The sequence below is a fragment of the Lipotes vexillifer genome, unplaced genomic scaffold, assembly GCF_000442215.2.
Source record: "Lipotes vexillifer unplaced genomic scaffold, Lipotes_vexillifer_v1.1 scaffold1478, whole genome shotgun sequence".
In the NCBI taxonomy this organism is placed as follows: Eukaryota; Metazoa; Chordata; class Mammalia; order Artiodactyla; family Lipotidae; genus Lipotes; species Lipotes vexillifer.
The window spans coordinates 228,434-247,905 of NW_006781074.1; the positions used below are offsets into that span (position 1 = coordinate 228,434).

At 32.2% G+C, this 19,472-nt stretch overlaps 1 protein-coding gene across 1 annotated transcript in view; it reads right to left on the reverse strand.

The window, feature by feature from the left end:
- The window catches only part of LOC103068893 (ubiquitin-like modifier-activating enzyme 6), a 43,806-nt gene that overhangs the window by 13,190 nt on the left and 11,144 nt on the right, over positions 1–19,472 (reverse strand). The window contains exons 8-19 of the mRNA XM_007454457.1: positions 16,064–16,207; positions 14,543–14,610; positions 13,755–13,833; positions 12,573–12,653; positions 8,999–9,076; positions 7,285–7,466; positions 5,619–5,724; positions 3,742–3,831; positions 3,426–3,506; positions 2,326–2,454; positions 816–867; positions 665–728 (exon numbers count right to left, since the gene is read on the reverse strand). Coding sequence (XP_007454519.1) covers positions 665–728; positions 816–867; positions 2,326–2,454; positions 3,426–3,506; positions 3,742–3,831; positions 5,619–5,724; positions 7,285–7,466; positions 8,999–9,076; positions 12,573–12,653; positions 13,755–13,833; positions 14,543–14,610; positions 16,064–16,207 — 1,154 coding nt within the window. The remainder of the gene's footprint in view (positions 1–664; positions 729–815; positions 868–2,325; positions 2,455–3,425; positions 3,507–3,741; positions 3,832–5,618; positions 5,725–7,284; positions 7,467–8,998; positions 9,077–12,572; positions 12,654–13,754; positions 13,834–14,542; positions 14,611–16,063; positions 16,208–19,472) is intronic.

Here is a 19,472-nt window from a genome sequence, read left to right on the forward strand (position 1 = left end):
GAGAAAGCCCGAGCGCAGCAACGAAGCCCCAACGCAGCCAAAGATAAATAAATAAATAAATTTATTAAAAAAAAAGAAGCAGCAATCGGGATAAGGTGACTAGAATAAGCACTAGAGAAAAAAACTAAGCACAGAATTACTTGTTGAAAGGAAGGTTAACAAGCTAAGTGTTTAATTAAAATATATACATATAAGTGTGTTTGTGTATAAAATGCATATCTAATATAGATAGGATATACAGGCATTTACTCAAAGATCAACTCCTTTGAAAATTAACCTGAGATTATTTAGGGAGTTATTTAGTAGTGATCATTTTCCCCCGTGTAACTAAAGTTTCTTATATACTGACTTCATTAAATAGGAAAACATCTGTCTTCATTTTACTTTTTTTATGAATAATGTCAAAGAGATGACACTTTGGTTGTACTTTAGAGAAGACAAAAATAATAAGATTATTTACCATGTAAATAAGTAGATTCACCTATGTGTGGGGAGAAGTATTGTGGCTGGCTTTGTTGGCCAAAATGCTATGCTAACTCTTAGATTAACAGGGATGCAATAATTTAACATTAAAGAGCCTGCAGTTTTCACCCTGCAATGTAAACCTATACAGTTAAGAAGTTTACAATGAAGGATGTATATAAAACTGGATATATATACTTACAAAGGTTCATTTAGATCAAATTTTAATGGAGAGGGGGGCCTTTTCGGTGACTGCCAAAACAAACCTAACAAAATACAAAATATTATTTTCAGTGTCAGCAGTCAGTAATAAATTGCATTAAACTTTCTTCTCAACACTGATATATACTTACTGCCATCTTTTAATCGTGTGTCCAGAGGGAAACAGTGAAGAAGCTGAAGAGCCTAAAGAAAAAATTGAATTAAAAAAAAATCACTACTTAATATTAACTGAAGTAAAAAAACCCCAAAAAACAACATATATAAAAAGATAGAGTGAAGTCTTCCAGTCACCGTGTACTCAATCTGCCCATTCTCCTGTCACTGCCCCCACCCCAACTTGGAATAACCTCTATTGCTATTTTTATCAACACTTATATAGTCTTTTTTCTTTTTTTGCATCTATGGCAAACATGAATATAGATTATTTTATCCCTTTTCACGAATGGTGGCATATTTTACATATCATTCTGCTCCTTTCAAAGAGCTAATCCTTAAAACAAGCAACAAAAAAAAAAACAGTAAAAACACTAGTATTTTCTATTTTGAAATGATATGCTGCTTGAGATTTGCTTCAAAACCATCTAGGGGGAGGGTATATTAGGTGGGATTATAGATGAAATAAGATTTTCTATGAGCTGTTAATTGTTAAACCTGGGTGACAAATATATGAGGAATACATGGAGATTAATTATATGCTATTTCCTCTATTATTTCTGTGGTTGAATTTTTCCATAATAAAAAAAAGTTAAAAAACCCATAGAAGATAAGGACAAAAAAGAGTTCTGTAGATTTTGAAACATGAGGTCATTGATAGTCATGGTAAGAATAATTTCAATAGTTGTGGGGAAAGAAGACACATTTACTGGATGAAGACATGGCAACAGTTAGTGTAGACCACTTTTCCAAGAAGCAGAGCAAAAAAGGAAGTGAAAAACAGGAATAAGTATAATTTAAAGACTTTAAAAAGATGAGCTTATTTTATATTCCAATAGGTAAGAGCCTAAAGAGAGGGAGAGACTAAACAGAGTGCAGAACACATTCAAGCTTCTGTATGTAACTGGAGTAAGAATAACAGCTAATATTTCACTAAATATTTATGGGATGGACCAGGTCCTATGCTAAAGACTGCATGTATTAACTCATTTGATCCTCACCACTATGCTATGAGTCAGGCACCAATTTATTACTCCCATTTTACAGTGAGGAAACAGACAAAATGTGATTATTAGATATATATGGGGAAGGCAAAATTCCAACAAAATTTCTGATGGAATCTCTATTCTCTCAGTCTCTTGCTTTACTCTGAACAACAAACTTCTTTATGATTACTGATTAAATGTATTCTTTCTTCTCTAGAAGGAACCCCTATTTTATTAAAACCCATTTTGTACACAGAAAGACAAGGATTAGTTAAATGTATAACTGACAAGCCAATGGGTGGAGTTTAAATGCATTCTTTAATCAGTAACATTCAGGGAGAAATTAGTTGTGTGCCCGTCACTTGTTCTCAGCTAACTTACTAATTTCTGAAAAGCTTCCTGAAAGAAAGAGTACACATTTTCAGGTCAATGAAGTTAATTTTATAGTAATTAAATGAGCCAAGTTTAGACTTTTTCTTAATGTTTTATAGTGTATACTTACCTTATGGTTAAAATATTTTTCAAACTTTAATCTTGCTAATTCTACACAGTGGGACCAATTTCTAGGTCTTCTGCTAAGTAACTTAATAACTTGAAAACAGCCTTCTAAACTGTGTCCAGTTTGTATCTTCTAGAATGACAGGAAAAAAGAAAACAAAGCAAATACATGTCCAATTAATCACACAAACACACATGCACATATTCCCAGGAAATGTCAGCCAAAGTTTGAAGTGCCAGCTCATGTGTCTTATGATTTTATTATTTTCACCTCAAGCTCCCTGTACCCGTCTTTCTACTTTCCCTCTTTTTCTTTTCTGGAGGGGAAATGGGAAAAGATAGTACATAAAATGTTAACTCTGAAGTTTCTTATCTCCCAAGTTATCCTCATGTCTTGCTAGTGGTAAGTTAGTACTATGTATGTACTTACTATACGAAGTGCTATGAATAATATTTTACACTAAAAAGCTGGCCTTTTTAGTGTAGGATTAAAGGAAAGTGAAAAAACAGCTTTGAAGTTGCCCTCACCATGAGACTAACAAATCTGAGACCATTCCTACTCCTGAAATTTTCACTAAAACTTACTTCAGTTTTTTCCAAAGAGCTTAACAATCTGTTTTATTATTTGTAGCTCTCTTATCATTTATCAAATCCTTATCAGGTTGAACCATATGAACTGCTGTTCTGTGAGTCAAACGTGGTAAATATTTGCAACTCCATATAGTTTGACCAAATTAAAAATGAAGGGTTATTTGTGACCTGCTAACTTCGAGATTCCTCATATACTTACTATATACAATATTAATGTATAATCTCTGTTTAAGGAGGTAAACTATTTATAGGCAACTTGAAAATAAGATTACGCTGACATAAAGTGTTGGGGTTAGCAAATGCAAACTACTATATACAGAATGGATAAACGACAAGGTTCTACTGTATAAGACAAGGAACTAAATTCAAAATCCTGTGATAAACCATAATGGAAAAGAATATGAAAAAGAATGTATATACATATAACTGAATCATTTTGCTATACAGCAGAAATTACCACAACATTGTAAATCAACTATACTTCAATTAAAAAAAAAGTCTATTGATTTTTACCTTTAAGACTTCTTCTGCAGATGGATAGGTTTGCCAAAATTTGTTAAACAACGAAGGCTTGTAGGAAAAGGAACTTTCAAACTATAAGGGAAAAGAGGAAAACACATTACAAATAAAAGTATGTTTAAAAGTTGGAAATATCTGATGAATTGGGCAATTGGGATTGACATGTATACACTGATGTGTATAAAATTGATGACTAATAAGAACCTGCTGTATAAAAAAAATAAAATAAAATTCAAAAATTAAAAAAAAAAGTTGGAAATATCATCTTTTCTACTTCAAAGAAAAATTTCTTTAAAAATATCTTTATTACCTTATCTCTTGCCCATTGTATAGTGTGTTCAATAGCAGCTGGAAAGGACTTTAGGGTACAAAATGGTATTTCCTCTTCTGGGGGATCACGCTATTTTATAAAATATGACAACAGTTAAGAGAAGCAATGACAATTTTTTATGGAATGAATTTATTTGAGTGCTTTAAGACCATTAAAAAACAAAATTCAAAAATAAAATAAATCCAACATTTTTTATCTTCTTTCTCCTACACGTTAAGAGGAAAAGTTTATTCTTTTGACACTTAACCCACGTGTTTATAGCAATGTAACAACAAACACGAATTCTATTCTCACTTATTATCTGTGCACTCCTTTGGTACCATGTAGTACTCATATAGCAGATTATCATATATAATTACCTTTTTTTTTTCTCCAAGTATCAAGGTGACATTTAACACTTTAAATATTCCACATTTTGAAAAATAATTCAAGAATTCCCAATATAGTGCCCACATACCGTTTCTTTCTCCAGGGAGAAATAATATTTGTAAGTGGGAATCATATGTTCTTGATGCTTGGTATATTTTCTTGCAGAAATTGTGTATTAAGTAAATGGCAAATGTCTATGTTGTGTCATATGAAAAAGTACCACTGAAGAAATCCATATTCTCTTAAAAGGTACATTTGGTACATTTAGTCTTATTGGCTTACCCAATCTAAAACAACTCACTTTGTCTCTTTTTACTTAGAGATTTTATTTTAGTGTGTTGATCTATAAAATACCACGGAATATTTTATAAACCAAAAAGGAAAGCCAGATGGAGTATTCAATTCTAGTTTTTCTGAGTATGAAGTTAGAGAATATACGTATAGGAGAAGGGGAAGATGTGGTAGAATGAGAGAATCAAGGGAACTTTTGGAATTTTGTAACATCCCCTACTTTGAATATCTTCTAGTATTATCCCAGCATATCATGATTTTCTCCACCTAATTTCCTTCAAATCAAACTTATCAATTTTGTCTATTATAGTATTTTCACTATATAAACTTCTGATTGTATGAGAGTAAAGGGGAAAACAAATTTTATTAAAATTTAAAAAATTTTCTAAACCAAACATATCCATTAAATAAAGGGATATTTATGCTTGTAAAATAATATTCTTCTTTCAATTTTACAACTTGGATTGACCTTTTTTAAAATTTTTAAAAATTAATTAATTAATTTATTTTTTGTGGTATGCGGGCCTCTCTCACTGTTGTGGTCTCTCCCATTGCAGAGCACAGGCTCCAGATACACAGGCAGAGCGGCCATGGTTCACGGGCCCGGCCGCTCCACGGCATGTGGGATCTTCCCGGACCAGGGCACGAACCCGTGTCCCCTGCATCGGCAGGCAGACTCTCAACCACTGCACCACCAGGGAAGCCCGACCTTTTTTTTTTTTTTTTTTAAATCCCCAAGCCTACATTTCTTAGACCAGTGATTTTCAAATTTGGCAGTATTGCAAAATCACTTGTGGAGGTTAAAAAAAAGTTACACCTATATTATTTGTATAAAATATATGGTTATAAATGGCTTGGTCCCTCATATGGAGAAACCGAGTCTTCAGTAAGATTTTGGGTGGGTCACCAGTTCAAAGGTTGCTAAAAACTAATCAAGCAGCTCTGAGAAACAAACAGTAAACACAAGAATAATATTCCAGAAAGACCGGAAACAAAATTTTGATGATTAAAAAAATAAGTTCAGCTACATTTAAAAAAATGTCTATACACATATGCACAGACATCACTGGCAGATCAAAAACAGATTAGGAATGCTAAACCAAATTTGCTGACTAATGAAGAGAAATAAACCATGAGATATAAAAATGATGAGATATAAAGAAGAGATATTTACTTTAAAAAAGTGGTTCACTTACATGACTATTATAGGATTCAGTTAAATGAGGTACAATAACTTCAGTGTGTCCCTTAGTGCCCATTGTTCCAGAATCTAAGAGGGGCCGCAGATTTGCTAAACAACGGCTACGTGAAAAGAAAATAGGTAACAAACATAAAAGTGAGCAGTAACAATGTAAGCAGAGGACAACTTACCAATTTCTACTGACCATTTCACATGTTGATCACTTCTTGGATATAACACTTTAGGAAACAGATACATGACCACGAAACAACCCATTTATTATTACCATCTCCTTCTTCCCACAAACTTTGTTGCTCACTCTAGCAATTTTTGTCTCTACCTTTCATTCCCAAAGTTTGGTAGTTTTAGAACAAGACACATTACGTTTATCTTGTTCTAAAACTCCTACATAGAATGGATAAACAACAAGGTCCTAATGTGTAGCACAGGGAACTATATTCAATATCCTGATATAACCATAATGGAAAAGAATATAAAAAAAGAATGTCTCTATGTGTATAACTGAGTCACTGCTGTACAGCAGAGATTGCCACAACATTGTAAATCAACTATACTTCAATAAGAAAAAAGAAAAAACAAAAAAAACTCCTATCAAATTTTGGGCTTCAACTTTTCTTCCTCTGGGTTAACTCTTAATTAATGTGTTACCCTTTCTTGTCTTGTTTTCTATTTCTTCTTTGGTTTATTTTCCGACTATAAGTTCTACCTCACTATATCTTTTCAACATTTTCTTCATCCCAAACCTTCTTTCTCAATACTTATGATACCTATATTCAACCCACGTTAATTTCTTAAAGTTTCTTTTTTGCCTTTCTCTGCTCAAGTTTACAAACTTTCCACTGTATTCTCAACTGGTAAGTTTTCCTGCTAATAAATCTGCTCTAGCACCCTAACATTAGAGAGTCATACAAAGATATAAGAAAGATTATGTAAGGTGTATATGTCATAGTCATTTATTCATCTACTTATTTAACAAATATTTACTGAATGACACCATGTATTGGGCACTGAGGACAGAGTGATGGGAAAATAAATAATAACTGAATAAATGATTTAGTGAGGAAACAAATATTAAAAAATTGCATGTCAATAAAAAATAAGTGCTATGAAGGAAAAATGAGTGCTGTGAAAGATTATCTTAGGAGGATCTAATTTAGAATTCAGGGGCTAAAGAAAGTCTGTTTGAATAAAGACATTTAGGCTGAAACTGAAAGGATGAGAGAAAAAATTAAAGGAAGTGAAGAGTAAGTAGGCAGATTTGGGGTCAGGAGCTTTAGAACAAGATAAACATAATTTCCTGAGGTTGAAGGAGATCATGTACAAGTCCCTGAGGTGAAAAGTGTTAGATGTCCCCACTGTAAGAACTGAAAGAAAGAATGTGTGGCTAGAATAAGGGGTGTCAGGGAGAAATAGTAAATTTTAAGCTGGAGTGGTGGACAGGTGGCAGATACTCTATGAAAAACATTTAGGCCATTTTAAAGATTTTTAATTTTATCCTGTCTCTAATGGGAAATCATCAAAAGGCTTGGGTTCAAGGAGAACTAAAATAGGAACATAAAGAATAATCAGAAACTTCAGTAACTTTTCAATAAATAGGTATGAGAAATGAAGTAAAAACAAAAGAAAGACAATTTCTATGAACCTGAATTTCAAGAACATACCTGTCTACATATCTCCTGGCTTCCACATTATCTAATGCTGTAATAATTATATCCTGCTTAGTATAGAACTCATCATTGTAAATCACCTCGGTGGCTGGACATACTTTGTTCAAGTGTGCATCTATCTTTAATTGAGGATTTATTTTCAGGGTTGCATCAGCAGCAGTATAGCTTTTAGGTTTCTAAACAAATAACATATAAAAACAGAAGAAATAAATGGTAAACAGGAAAAATAGACCATGACTGAACTTAAAACATTTTTTATATGAAGAATAATGTAATGAGACCAGTTTTCATTTTTAATTTGTGGATATTACATTCATTGTGGTCATGCTGCATTTAGTAATGCACATTAGAATAATTCATACATTATTAATAAAAATGTAAACAACGTCTATTTTATAGCTAAGTGCTCTGTAATTCTTAAAATATTAGTTAAAAGTCTAATTAAAAGTACATTTTTCCCTAGTAATGAGGTTTGAATCAAGTAAGTGCCTAGAAAAAAAATGAGAACACATTCAGTACAATATTAGAAATCCAAGTTCTATAGAATATGAACTCTCAGAGGTATGGTAACTTAAAATCATATTTTGGTACTAAAATGTTTAAAAAATTTTACCATTTCTGGATGGAAATAAAAAATTATTATATATGTTTCAGTTTTATAAAAAGAGTACCCTTTCTTTTCTTTTAGAGTTAGTGATCATTTTTAAATCACTGGTGTCCTTTCAGGTGCTATCATAGTTTATTTGGGAGTACTGGCTCTGACACTAAGTATCTATAGATCATTCAGCTTGAACGAATGCATCTAGTTTTAATGGTATCTGTCTCTTCTCATATTGTTAGACAGACATGTTTTTACTTCTCAGGGCTATTAGCATTCATACATACAAACTGTAAACTTTGTTAGAAGTGTAAAACAAACAGGCTTTAATAGTTCTTTTATAAGTAAAATGCACAAAGGTCAGTGAATGAATCTTATCACATAAATTTTAGTTCATGAGAGACCCTGTTACATAGTTCTTTGTATTTGGATAGGTGAGGTCATTTGGTTAACTATGCCACTATATAACTATATAAAAGTATGCTTTAATTCCTGTTCATGACATTTCTTAGTTTACTAAGATTCTCAATGAGTTGTAGAACAACAAAGTGAAAAAAACTTCTAAAGAGCAAATTTGCTTGACTGACTAAATTGTTTCTTTTACTGACTTAAATATTTTGACCTCCATAAAAAAGAAGACTGAAAATAAGCATCATTTTATAATAAAAAGGTATGTTAAATAATCAAACAAGATCAAAAGAGCAAAAAATGCTCAAACTTTACCTGTTTTGTAATAAAGGTTAATAAAAAAGAAAGTGCCAAATTTGTCATCTATAAAAACTTCAAATTAGGGAAGCTGTTTTTATATCCTAAGATGTTTCTAAAATTAAATTATAATTTTATTAAATGATTATAAAATGAAAAAAATACTGCCCATCATTCACAACTCAGATTTTAACACCCAAAATCAATGCAAAAACTAATTTTTATATTAAAAAATAATTATATATTTTTTCTATTGTCATTCCCATTATTTGATAGTTTGAGTGACTCTAATAAAATAGATACTATGCTTGTTCAAGCACCATTTTCTATTTATAAAAAGGAAACTCTCTTCATTTTTGTATAACATAATAGATGATTCAAATTTGAAACAGTATAACAACACACCTGTATGTGATGAGGACGAAATAGAAACTGTCTATTCAAGTTGGATTTTTCTATCAAGTCAGGATCTGTTACTGTAACCTAATACCAAGGGAAAAAAATGGCTGAAATTACATAAGAGATAAATTTAAATCTACTTTGCTTTTCACTGAATGACTAAAACAACTCCCACAAGTTAGTCTAAATTATTTTGGCTGGTGAAAGTTATAAGAATACAAATACTCCAAAACTGGTTACCAATACTACTGTTTTTATACTTATATTTAATGATAATGTTTAGCATATGAATATGTCAAACAAAACAGCTGAAACCAACTGCATCTCCTACTCAAAACTTTTTTTTAACTATTCATAACAAAATAAAGGCTTAACATCACTATCACATTTTAGAAACGTAATGGATTAGCCATAGAGGAGTTAGCTCTTCTTTCTATACATATTTATTCTCAATCTCAACTGATTGGGAAAGAAAGCCTGAATGTTTCAATTTGAAGGCTCTTGCTAAAGCAGAGGTCTACAAACTACAGTGCAGGCAGGCTGCCTGTTTTTGTAGATAAATTTTACTGAACACCGTCACGCCACTTTATGGCTGTTTTCATACTGCAATGGCAGAGCTCAGCAGCTGTGACAGAGCCTTAAGATCCACAAGCCTAACAGTTACAATCTGGTTAAGAAAAAGTTTGCAGACCCCCACTCTAAAGGATGAAAGATTAAAGTAAACAGATCCAAGATAATCTAAAAAGTACTCATAATGCATTTGCCACTTAAGCTAGTATTTGTAAAAGATTTCACTAGAAGCAGTACTTCTCAGAGTGTGTTCCAGCTGTTACATGTTGATTTGTATTCCCAAACACATTCACTTTCTTTTAGCTGGCATTTCAGATATATATATACATATATATGTATATACATATGTATATATATAGAGATATGTGTGTGTATATATATATATATATATATATATTTTGTTTTGTTTTCAACAGTTCTTTGTAATTACGTGTTAGAGAGTACCTCTTTGAAATGGGGGGAAAAAAAGCACAGAAAATGTCCTTTAAGAAAAAGCTTCATCAATGTATACTTATTGTGATTACTGATTAAAAAGCTTTTTCTTCTACCTCCCCCAACCCTACTTTTTATCCACTTTTTTTTGTTGTTGTTCTTCTACTGGATTGATCAAGTATTCTTGATTCTAATCCTCCCTCAACGCCCCTGTCAATCCCTCACTGAACTGATTTGGAAGTTAAATCTCTATTTTTATGTGGTGATATTCAAAATTTTAACATGTACATGTGACTTAAGATCTAAAATTAAAATCTCCATCTTCCTCCAGAACAACTGGAGGATATTTGAACTCTCCCTTCTGTTTTCCATATCAATGAACATTTTACTTATTCTTAACCAGCCCACCCCCAAACTGGCCAATATTTTAATGAAAGGTTTTAAAAATTAATGCTTATTTAAATCTAACAATGTTGATAAACGACTCTACTTACCCTTGCTTCACACATTGCCTGTATTAATCCATAGTTCTTTCAGTGAGAATAAGCAGTAATCTTTCATCATTTTACTAGTCAATTATCTTTTTTTTTTTTTTTCCTCTTAACAGATAATTTAGCTGGGTATAGAAATCTAGGTTGATAATCCCTTGCACTATGAAGATATGCTTCTCTATCTTCAGGTGTGCATTTATTGCTGATGAGAAGTCTACTAAGTAATCTCTCTTTTTATTTTTGCTTTTGATTTGTTTGGGATTAGTCTACCTTTTCAATCTGAACACACTTGTCTCTTCAACTCTGGAAACTTGTCATTATCCTTGTAATATATTACTTCTTCTCCCTTATCTTTACTCTCTCTGGAAATTCTACTACACTTACATTGGACCATGCAAATGTATCCTCTTTCATTTAAAAAAAAAAAGAATCTTTCTATACTATATTTTGGGTATTTATCTTCTTTTCATCAATTCTCACTTCAGCTACATTTGAATTTTAAGTTCACTGATTATACAAAAATTCTTCCTTGGCTTTTTGTGAAAATTCCAGTGCCTTTTTCCCTCATGTTTCCATTCCTCTTTCTATGTCTTTGGTCATTTTTAACTTTACAGTTTGTTCTATTATCTGTAGCACTCCTATTATCTATAGTTCTTAGAGAGTTAATTCTTCTATTTTCATTGTCTGATTCTTCCAGGTGGTACCTTTTTCTAGTAGACTGTCATTTTTCATTGTGAATTGTCTTGAATGGATGTTGATTTCTCTGCATAGTCCTATGTACTCTCAGTGTGTAAGTATCACCATGATGTGGTTTTGCATTTGTTTTAATCAGACGTTTCAACGGCCTTAAATTTGTTATATTCATTTCTCTTCTTGAAGTTTTTATATGATATAATTTTGGACCCCATACACCAGTGTGGTGCAGCTCTGAGTTATGATTTCTCACAAATGACTTTCTTTCTAGTTAATGTATTGGACATATATTTAAGACAGAAACACTTATGAGTCACCACAGCTTTTAGCTCAGGAATTAATTCCCCTCTTGGTTCCTGGAACCTGGGGATTTCTCTTTCCTTCCTTCTAGTTAGTTTGGCTACATATGTAAACACTTTAAAAAAGAATAATTTATATAGCAAGACTATGCATTTGCAGTAGGCTAGAAATCTGTCCACATTAACTTACCTTGTTTTGTTACCTGAAGTAAGTAGGTTTATTTACTATAGTTCTTTTCCTGACGTTTATATGCTGATATGTATTATGAAGTTACAAGGAGTAAAGTAGGTGATATCCAAACTTGTGTATCCAAGGATTTTTTTTTTAAAGAAATACTTTAAAAAATACCAGAACTAATAGTCATTTGTGGAACACAATTTAGGAAATGCTGAGCAGGAATAATATAACTGTAGGACATCTGCCTGTAACTGTGAGAGTAAGTTTAATAAACTATAAAATGTGAACTATTAAATAAATTTTAGTCATTTAATTACTCACTATTAGTCACCATGATAAATCTATGACATCACCACTGTAGTGTACATCTTAAAGGCAAACAGCATCAATGAAATACATTTTTATTTAAATATATGACATGGCTTTCCAGTTAACTGACATTTATCATCTTAAGAATTTATACTGTATACCAAAGTTTACATTACTCACTCTTCTTTTGATACTCACCAATTGAAACAATATCTGAGTACTCTGCAACTTTCTAATGTTAGTTTCTCCCATCTTAAATATTTATTTAATAATAAGTAGTATCTAATAGACATAACAGTATTAATGTGTTTTATTGTTTGAAAAGCCCTTTCACATTTGATCTTCATAATTACATTATGAGGCAGGTAGTACAGATAACAGTTTCACAAAACTAAAGAAAGAAACTGAGGAGCAGAGAACTCAAGTTATTTGTCACAAGGTCACATAAATTTTGAAAAACGGTCAGGGTAGAATCAGAATCTTCCAATTTCTAGCCTAGTGGCCCTATCCTCAAAAACCAATACTTCAGATCCATGCAGTCAAATATGATTCAAAACTAGGCAGCAAAAGAAATATAAACTTTTAACTCTCAAGGATTTATATCTTACCATTCCCTTCTCTTTGCCTGTGCCAACACCTAGCAAAGCAAAATTTTTTAACATTTCACAGCCTATGGCTCCACATCCTACCTATGGAGAAGAAAAATAAAAGGTATCAGATTAAATAAAATTAAAACATCTACTTACTAAAGAGCAATTTCATCTTAATTTTCTTCAAATGCTAAGTTACAATAAATACATACTTTTAAAGTAACTTAAAAATCATTTTACTTTAAAATATTTAATGGTTCATGATATCATTATAAGTGTCTCAATTAAAAAAATGTATAAATCATAAAAGGAAAAGCATAATATTTATAATTCCTTTAAAAAGAAGACATTTTAATATTCCACACAAAAGCCAAAGTTTGAACTCATTTTTTATATAAGATGAAAACAAACAGCATGAAACAGTGCAACATTACAATTAAAAAGATTACTTGTTTACAGACAATTTTCTAAACTCATTTGATGAATATAACTATTCTAAGACTTTTAAGTAAAAACTAATAGGAGATTCTACATGCAGGTAAAAGCTCAGGAATACTGCTGATTTTCAAAATATTATTTAAAAAATGAATAATAAAAATCAGTAGTACTTTTAGGACTGATTATAATAATTAAAAAAAATAAGTGGCAGGAGAAGTTGTCTTATGCTATTGGGGAGAGCTTCCCTGTCAATGCACTAAGACATTTAAGAAAGACAGATCCACCTACATATTCCTACGTTTGGTAAGAAAAAACAAAAAAAACCCCAAAACCCACAATTTTTAATGTATTTCTAGAAAATCATTTAATGTTCAAAACTATTATACTCGTATTTTAACTTTACACGTACTAATTCTCTAGACGATGGGTTGGCAAACGTTGTCTATAAAGGGCCAGACAGTGAATGTTTTCAGCTTTGTAAGTGATATGGTCTTTTTCACAACTACTCAGCTCCACTATTATAGTATGAAAGAAGCCATAGACAATATTTGAATAAATGGGCTTGGCTGTGTTCTCGTGAAACTATAAAAACAGGCAGCAGGATGGATTTGGTCTGCAGGTACAGTTTACAAATTCCTGTTTTAAACATTTCCTGAATGTCTACTATGTTAGAAACTGTACTCAAATTTCCTTTAATAAATTAACTTGACATACAATAGCAGTTTGACTGTACTATTTATTCTCATTATTATTCCTACTTACTAAAAAGATATTCAAATTTTGTAGCTTCTGACACAAAGTGTCTCCAACGCAGGCTCGTAAGGCATCGTATCTATCTCCTCTGTAAAAAACAATATAAACCAAGAAAATAGAATGGCATAAAAAAATATTATTAAGATTAGTTTCATTGCTGCTAGTACCAATTTAATGAGCTTCTTCCAAACTAACAGATAAATTATCTTATTTGAAAGAGAAGAAACTTCATAAAGAAATCAGTTGTTTCTTTTTTCCATTTGACTTAATATTCTAAGTCCAAATGACTTAAGTGAAGGTCAGTTTAGTTTATCTGGAAAAAAATTTTTAAGGCAGGGATTTTTAATAAAGGTTTGTAGAGAAGACTATGGTTGGGCTTTGAAGTTGTTAACCCACTTAAATTGAAGGCAGAACTTTGGGTTATGTGTATTTCTGGGAGAATGAATTCATAAGCTTTTATCAGATTCCCAAAGAGATATGTGACCCAAAAGGTAAAGAATGACTGATAGAAATAAAAGCTGCAGGTAGCAATTGTTTTCATCTAAAATCAGAATGATGTTTTGAAACCTAACCATTCTCATATATAAATTTAACACTTTACATTCATTATTTATAAAGTGGTAAAGAGATACTGCATTATTATGACACAATCTCTAAGTAGAGAAGAAATGACTGCAGAAGTGAGCTAGGAGAAAAGACATCTAAAACAAATACATGTTTGCACAAAAACTCTTTTAATCTAGTTGCTTCTTATAAACATACAACTAAGAAAAAAGCAACAAAAAGGTCAGTATTACCGTGGGAGAAATTCTTCACGTTCAGGTTTGCCTAGGGATTCGACAATATCTGCTGCTTCAATATATAACTTAAAGTAGAAGATAAAAACATAACTTACTATGTAGAAAGCTAAATTGCTAGAAAAAGTAATTATCTTCTGTAGTTATTTAATGATCATTAAAGAAAACAATGATAAACATGCTGCTTCAGAGTAAAATAATGGATTAAAAAATATAATTGTTTCTTATGCAATAAACATTCCTTACATTCTTTCATTCAAACAATGGTTAAATCTGGAGGAACTGTAAAAAGATATAATTTGATTCATGTCATTTAGCCATCTTACAGATGATATATTCTATTATTAACAAACAAAAGGAAATTTCATCTCCAAATCTATTTTTTATAACTACATAAAAACTTCTGGAAGCTTATTCAATTTCAGCTACATTTAAATAATTTGTTTACTTTTGATAGGAAAGTACCTAGTCCATATTTAATTTCCAACTTGGAAACTATGTCGTCTGTAATTATTACATATACTACAGAGGAAATGGTCTAGGAAGCCACAATTTCAGCATTTAAAATAATATCAAACAGAATTAGTTCAGGTTAATGAAAAAAACCCCTGAGTCTCATTCTCATTTTCATTTTAAGTAACTTATATGGCTAAAAAACGTGAACATGACCATGAACATGAATAAATGGTTATTTATTTAATTATAATATAGAATCTATATTAATAACATAATTTATATTTCCCATGCTGCTAATAGTTATATCTAAACCAGACTTTTACAATTGAACTTGTACACTGTGTTAAAATAAACCAAATAATCCAGCAGCAAAATAACATTAATAGCATCTATAATAAATTTACAAATTTTAATTATTAAAGCTAAATTTAAACTTTTTAAAACATAATAAACAAGATCAATGTTATACTCAAATGTTTAAAATTTAAAAAAAAAAAATAAAGGGCCTGAAGAGTATCCTTTGATACACTTTGCCAATTATTCCTTCTGGTAATAGAAACCAGGGTTTTTCTATCTTGTGATGTTTTTACCCTATATAGTTCTCAAACTTTTACCATTCCTATGCTTTCTACCTTTAGAAGTTTATACCTAGAAACTAGGGAATCTGAAGATTCATGATGCCAAAAGACTCCATGGAACAGTTCAGGAGTCCTGAAAGCATGTGACTGCTAAACTAACAGTAGTGGAAACTAAATATAAGGATAAGAAAATTCCTTATATATAAGGAATATAAGAGTGAAAATTCCTTCCCTCTCACAAATGAGGGAAATACATCCTAGAATGCAACTTTGGGTTACATGCCAATAGCCTCAACAAATGATCTTGTCAGTTTCCATTACAGAATTAAGTTTTGGCACATCACATCTGACTCATGCATCAAAAAATATTTTAAGGTTGCTTTTATAATATATTAATTAATATTATGTTATAATTCATAACAGACATTCATTATATGGGTGAATAATTCAACCTTAAGTTAAAAAAATATTAAAATAGAGAACTAACCCACTGGCACAAAGGAGAAAACTTTCCTGTCACAGCTTTCAATACTTCTTGGCTGGCAACACCTCCTACTGCTGCAGCAAGTGGGGGTAAAAAGCCTCGGGCAGTCCAAGAGAGCCAACGCACAATGTCATAATTTACTTCAGGCTGAAACACAAGCCATGAAAGACAATAATATTAACAGTATTCACATGGTATACTCAAAATTTCAATAAATAATTGTACCTTAACTTCTAAAAGAGCTATTCAATTTCCCTAATAGTTTTTAAGTCCTAAAAAAAAGTCCCAATCTCATAATAAAAGATCCAATTCCTTGTCAGTTACCTTAAGCAGTATATTTCATTACCAGTACCTGCCCAATTTTGCTTTTTGACTCTTTATGTGACACTAGGGAACAACTTAGAATTAACTGGATTATTTACTGTGATGTCGGACAAACAACCAGAATTTTAAAAAAACATGTTTTAATGAAAACTATGGAAAAACCTTGCACCTACATAAATGAAAAAAAAAATGACCCATAAAAAATGATGAGCTATCATTTGTGCTTGAAGTGGCAAATAAAAAGTAAAACTGTAAAAAATGAGGCAATACATTGTTAGAAAAGGCAGTTTAGGAAAAAAACTGAGAGTAATGGCACTTTGGCGTATAAATCTAAGAGCCAATCACCACAAAATTCTCATTACCATACTTAAACTGAAATGATGTTTCTCAAAATAAAGTTTATTAGTATTTTTAAGGAAAAAATGGAGAAAGCTATTATTTTAGCACAATTTCTTATTTGTCACAAAGATCTCTTCATGAGCTCTGGCTTCTCTTTCTCTTCCTGTGCTTTCAACATCAGTAACTAGAATCTTAACCTAGGATTCAAGTAGGGCTCAATTAATCTCTTGAAATTCTATGTAAAATGTACATTTAGGGGAAGAAGGAAGGCTTTTATTACATTATCAAAGATATCTATGATACAAAAAGAGGTTACTATCTACTCACATTCCAACCACTCCATTTCAATTTTCTATATCTCACTATTTTACAACTATTTAGCACTAAACTCAACTCAGATTACAATTTCATTTAAGATGTGGCATTTCTGAATGCAGAGATATTGGTGGTACTGATAAAACAATGACAAGAATGCTAATAGAAGCAGGTAATTTGATTGAGCATCTATTTTGAGTTGTATATTATTAGTCCACATGTAATCTTCAAAATAATCCTAGGAAATATAATTTCTATCATACAAATTAGAAAACTGAGACTTTGAAAGATTAAGTAATTTACTCAAGATTTTACTGCTAGTAAGTGGTGAAACCAGGATCTGAACCCAAAAAGTCCAACTCTCCAGCTCTATTCTTACCATTAGGTTACACTATCTTTAAAGATTTTATATTTTTTAATAAACAAACATCCAAATCTGGGGAGTTTTTCATCACCTAGGATAATGACTAAGGCCTATATCTGAATTTCTCCACACGGTCTCCAAAAGATGATACATATCTACAAGAAGAGAAATAAACCAGTGGCAGGGCTTCAGTATTACTAAGAAACAGAAAATATGAACTTCAAATTGCCTGTAAATAGAAAAACAAACACCAAACCCCAAATGATCTATTTCTGGACTTTACTGTTGCAAGCCTAAACAGAGAGCAGGAAGCATGTAACCACAGAAAAGAGAATGAAAGGCCTAATGTGACAAAGCACAGTCAAAATCATCCTGAGAAAACAGAAGGCCCATACTAAGTGCAAAAAATACTGAACATGTATGAAGTCTGGCAGATCTCAGCAGTGGCTATGGTGAAAGAACTTCCCTGGAGAGAATGATGTAAATAGAAAGGGGGAGACATTCCTTGACAGAGAAGGCTGAAAAAGGAAGTAAGAGAGGAAGTTAAGTAGGATTTGGCAGAAAGCTAAGAGATCCACAAGATGTATCAACACGTATCCACCAAAAAAATGTTTTTAATAAAAAAAAAATCACCTATTAAAGAAACTCCTTTTCATGAAGAGAAGAGGAAGAGGGGCTCTAGAAATAGAAATGTGAAAAAGCACCCAAAACCCTTACCCTATCCAAAAGCATATACAGAAAAATCAGTTTACCAAACAAAGCAGATGTAAAAAGGAGACAGAAAATTAGAATCAAAACATTTCAGTACTGAAAATTTCTCCCCCAAACTAATTACAAGGCAGAGTAAATTTGACTGAGTGAATTATATATCAACAAACACTTGGAGATGTGGAAAACAAACACAAAAAACCCCACCTTGAGTCAGAAATTTAATAACTAAGAACCCAAATGATCCATTCCACCTTCCCCAAAGGGGAAAAATAAATAAATAAAAGAAAATATGAATCTATGAATCAAAATGGGCTCATGGTATACCTGGAAAAATTGACTGAATGATCAATCTTGAGTTATAACTTGGTAAAACTATCAGATTTCACAGATGAAAAAATACACAGAAGAAAAAAATATACAGGGCCCCAAGGCAAAAAGACCAGATTATTTATAAAAAGTAAGAAAAGTAAGCTGACATCGTATTTCTCAACTATAAGATACAAAGCAAGATATCAAGGAAGAAAGTTAACAGCCTTGAATTTTACTTTCAGCCAGGCTCCTTTCAAGAATAAAGGTTACACGGGCTTCCCTGGTGGCGCAGTGCTTGAGAGTTCGCCTGCCGATGCAGGAGACGCGGGTTCGTGCCCCGTTTCGGGAAGATCCCACATGCCGCGGAGCGGCTGGGCCCGTGAGCCATGGCCACTGAGCCTGCGCGTCCGGAGCCTGTGCTCCGCAATGGGGGAGGCCACAGAGGGGAGAGGCCCGCATTCAGCCAAAAAAAAAAAAAAAAAAAAAAAAAAAATAAAGGTTACAGAAAAAATTTGAAATGTGTTAAGAACTCAGGGAATATGGTTAATTCTAAGCTCCTTCTGAGAAATGCACCAGCGACTAAACCTGATTTCAAGTCTTACTATAAAGCTACAGTAATCAAAATAGGATGGTACTAACAAAAGGATAGAAACAACCAATGGAAGATAATATTGGGTTCAGAGAGAGCCCTACACATATGTGGTCAATAAATTTCTGACAAAGATGCCAAAAAAACTGAATAAAGAAAAAACTGTCTTTTCAATAAATGGGCTAGAATTACTGGATATTCATACACAAAAAAATTAACCTTGATCTATGCCTGGCAAGATAGAAAAAAACAAATTAATAAAAGTACAGGGCTTCCCTGGTGGTGCAGTGGTTGAGAGTCTGCCTGCCAATGCAGGGGACACGGGTTCGTGCCCTGGTGTGGGAGGATCCCACATGCCGCGGGGCGGCTGGGCCTGTGAGCCATGGCTGCTGAGCCTGCGCGTCCGGAGCCTGTGCTCCGCAATGGGAGAGGCCACAGTGGTGAGAGGCCTGCATACAGCA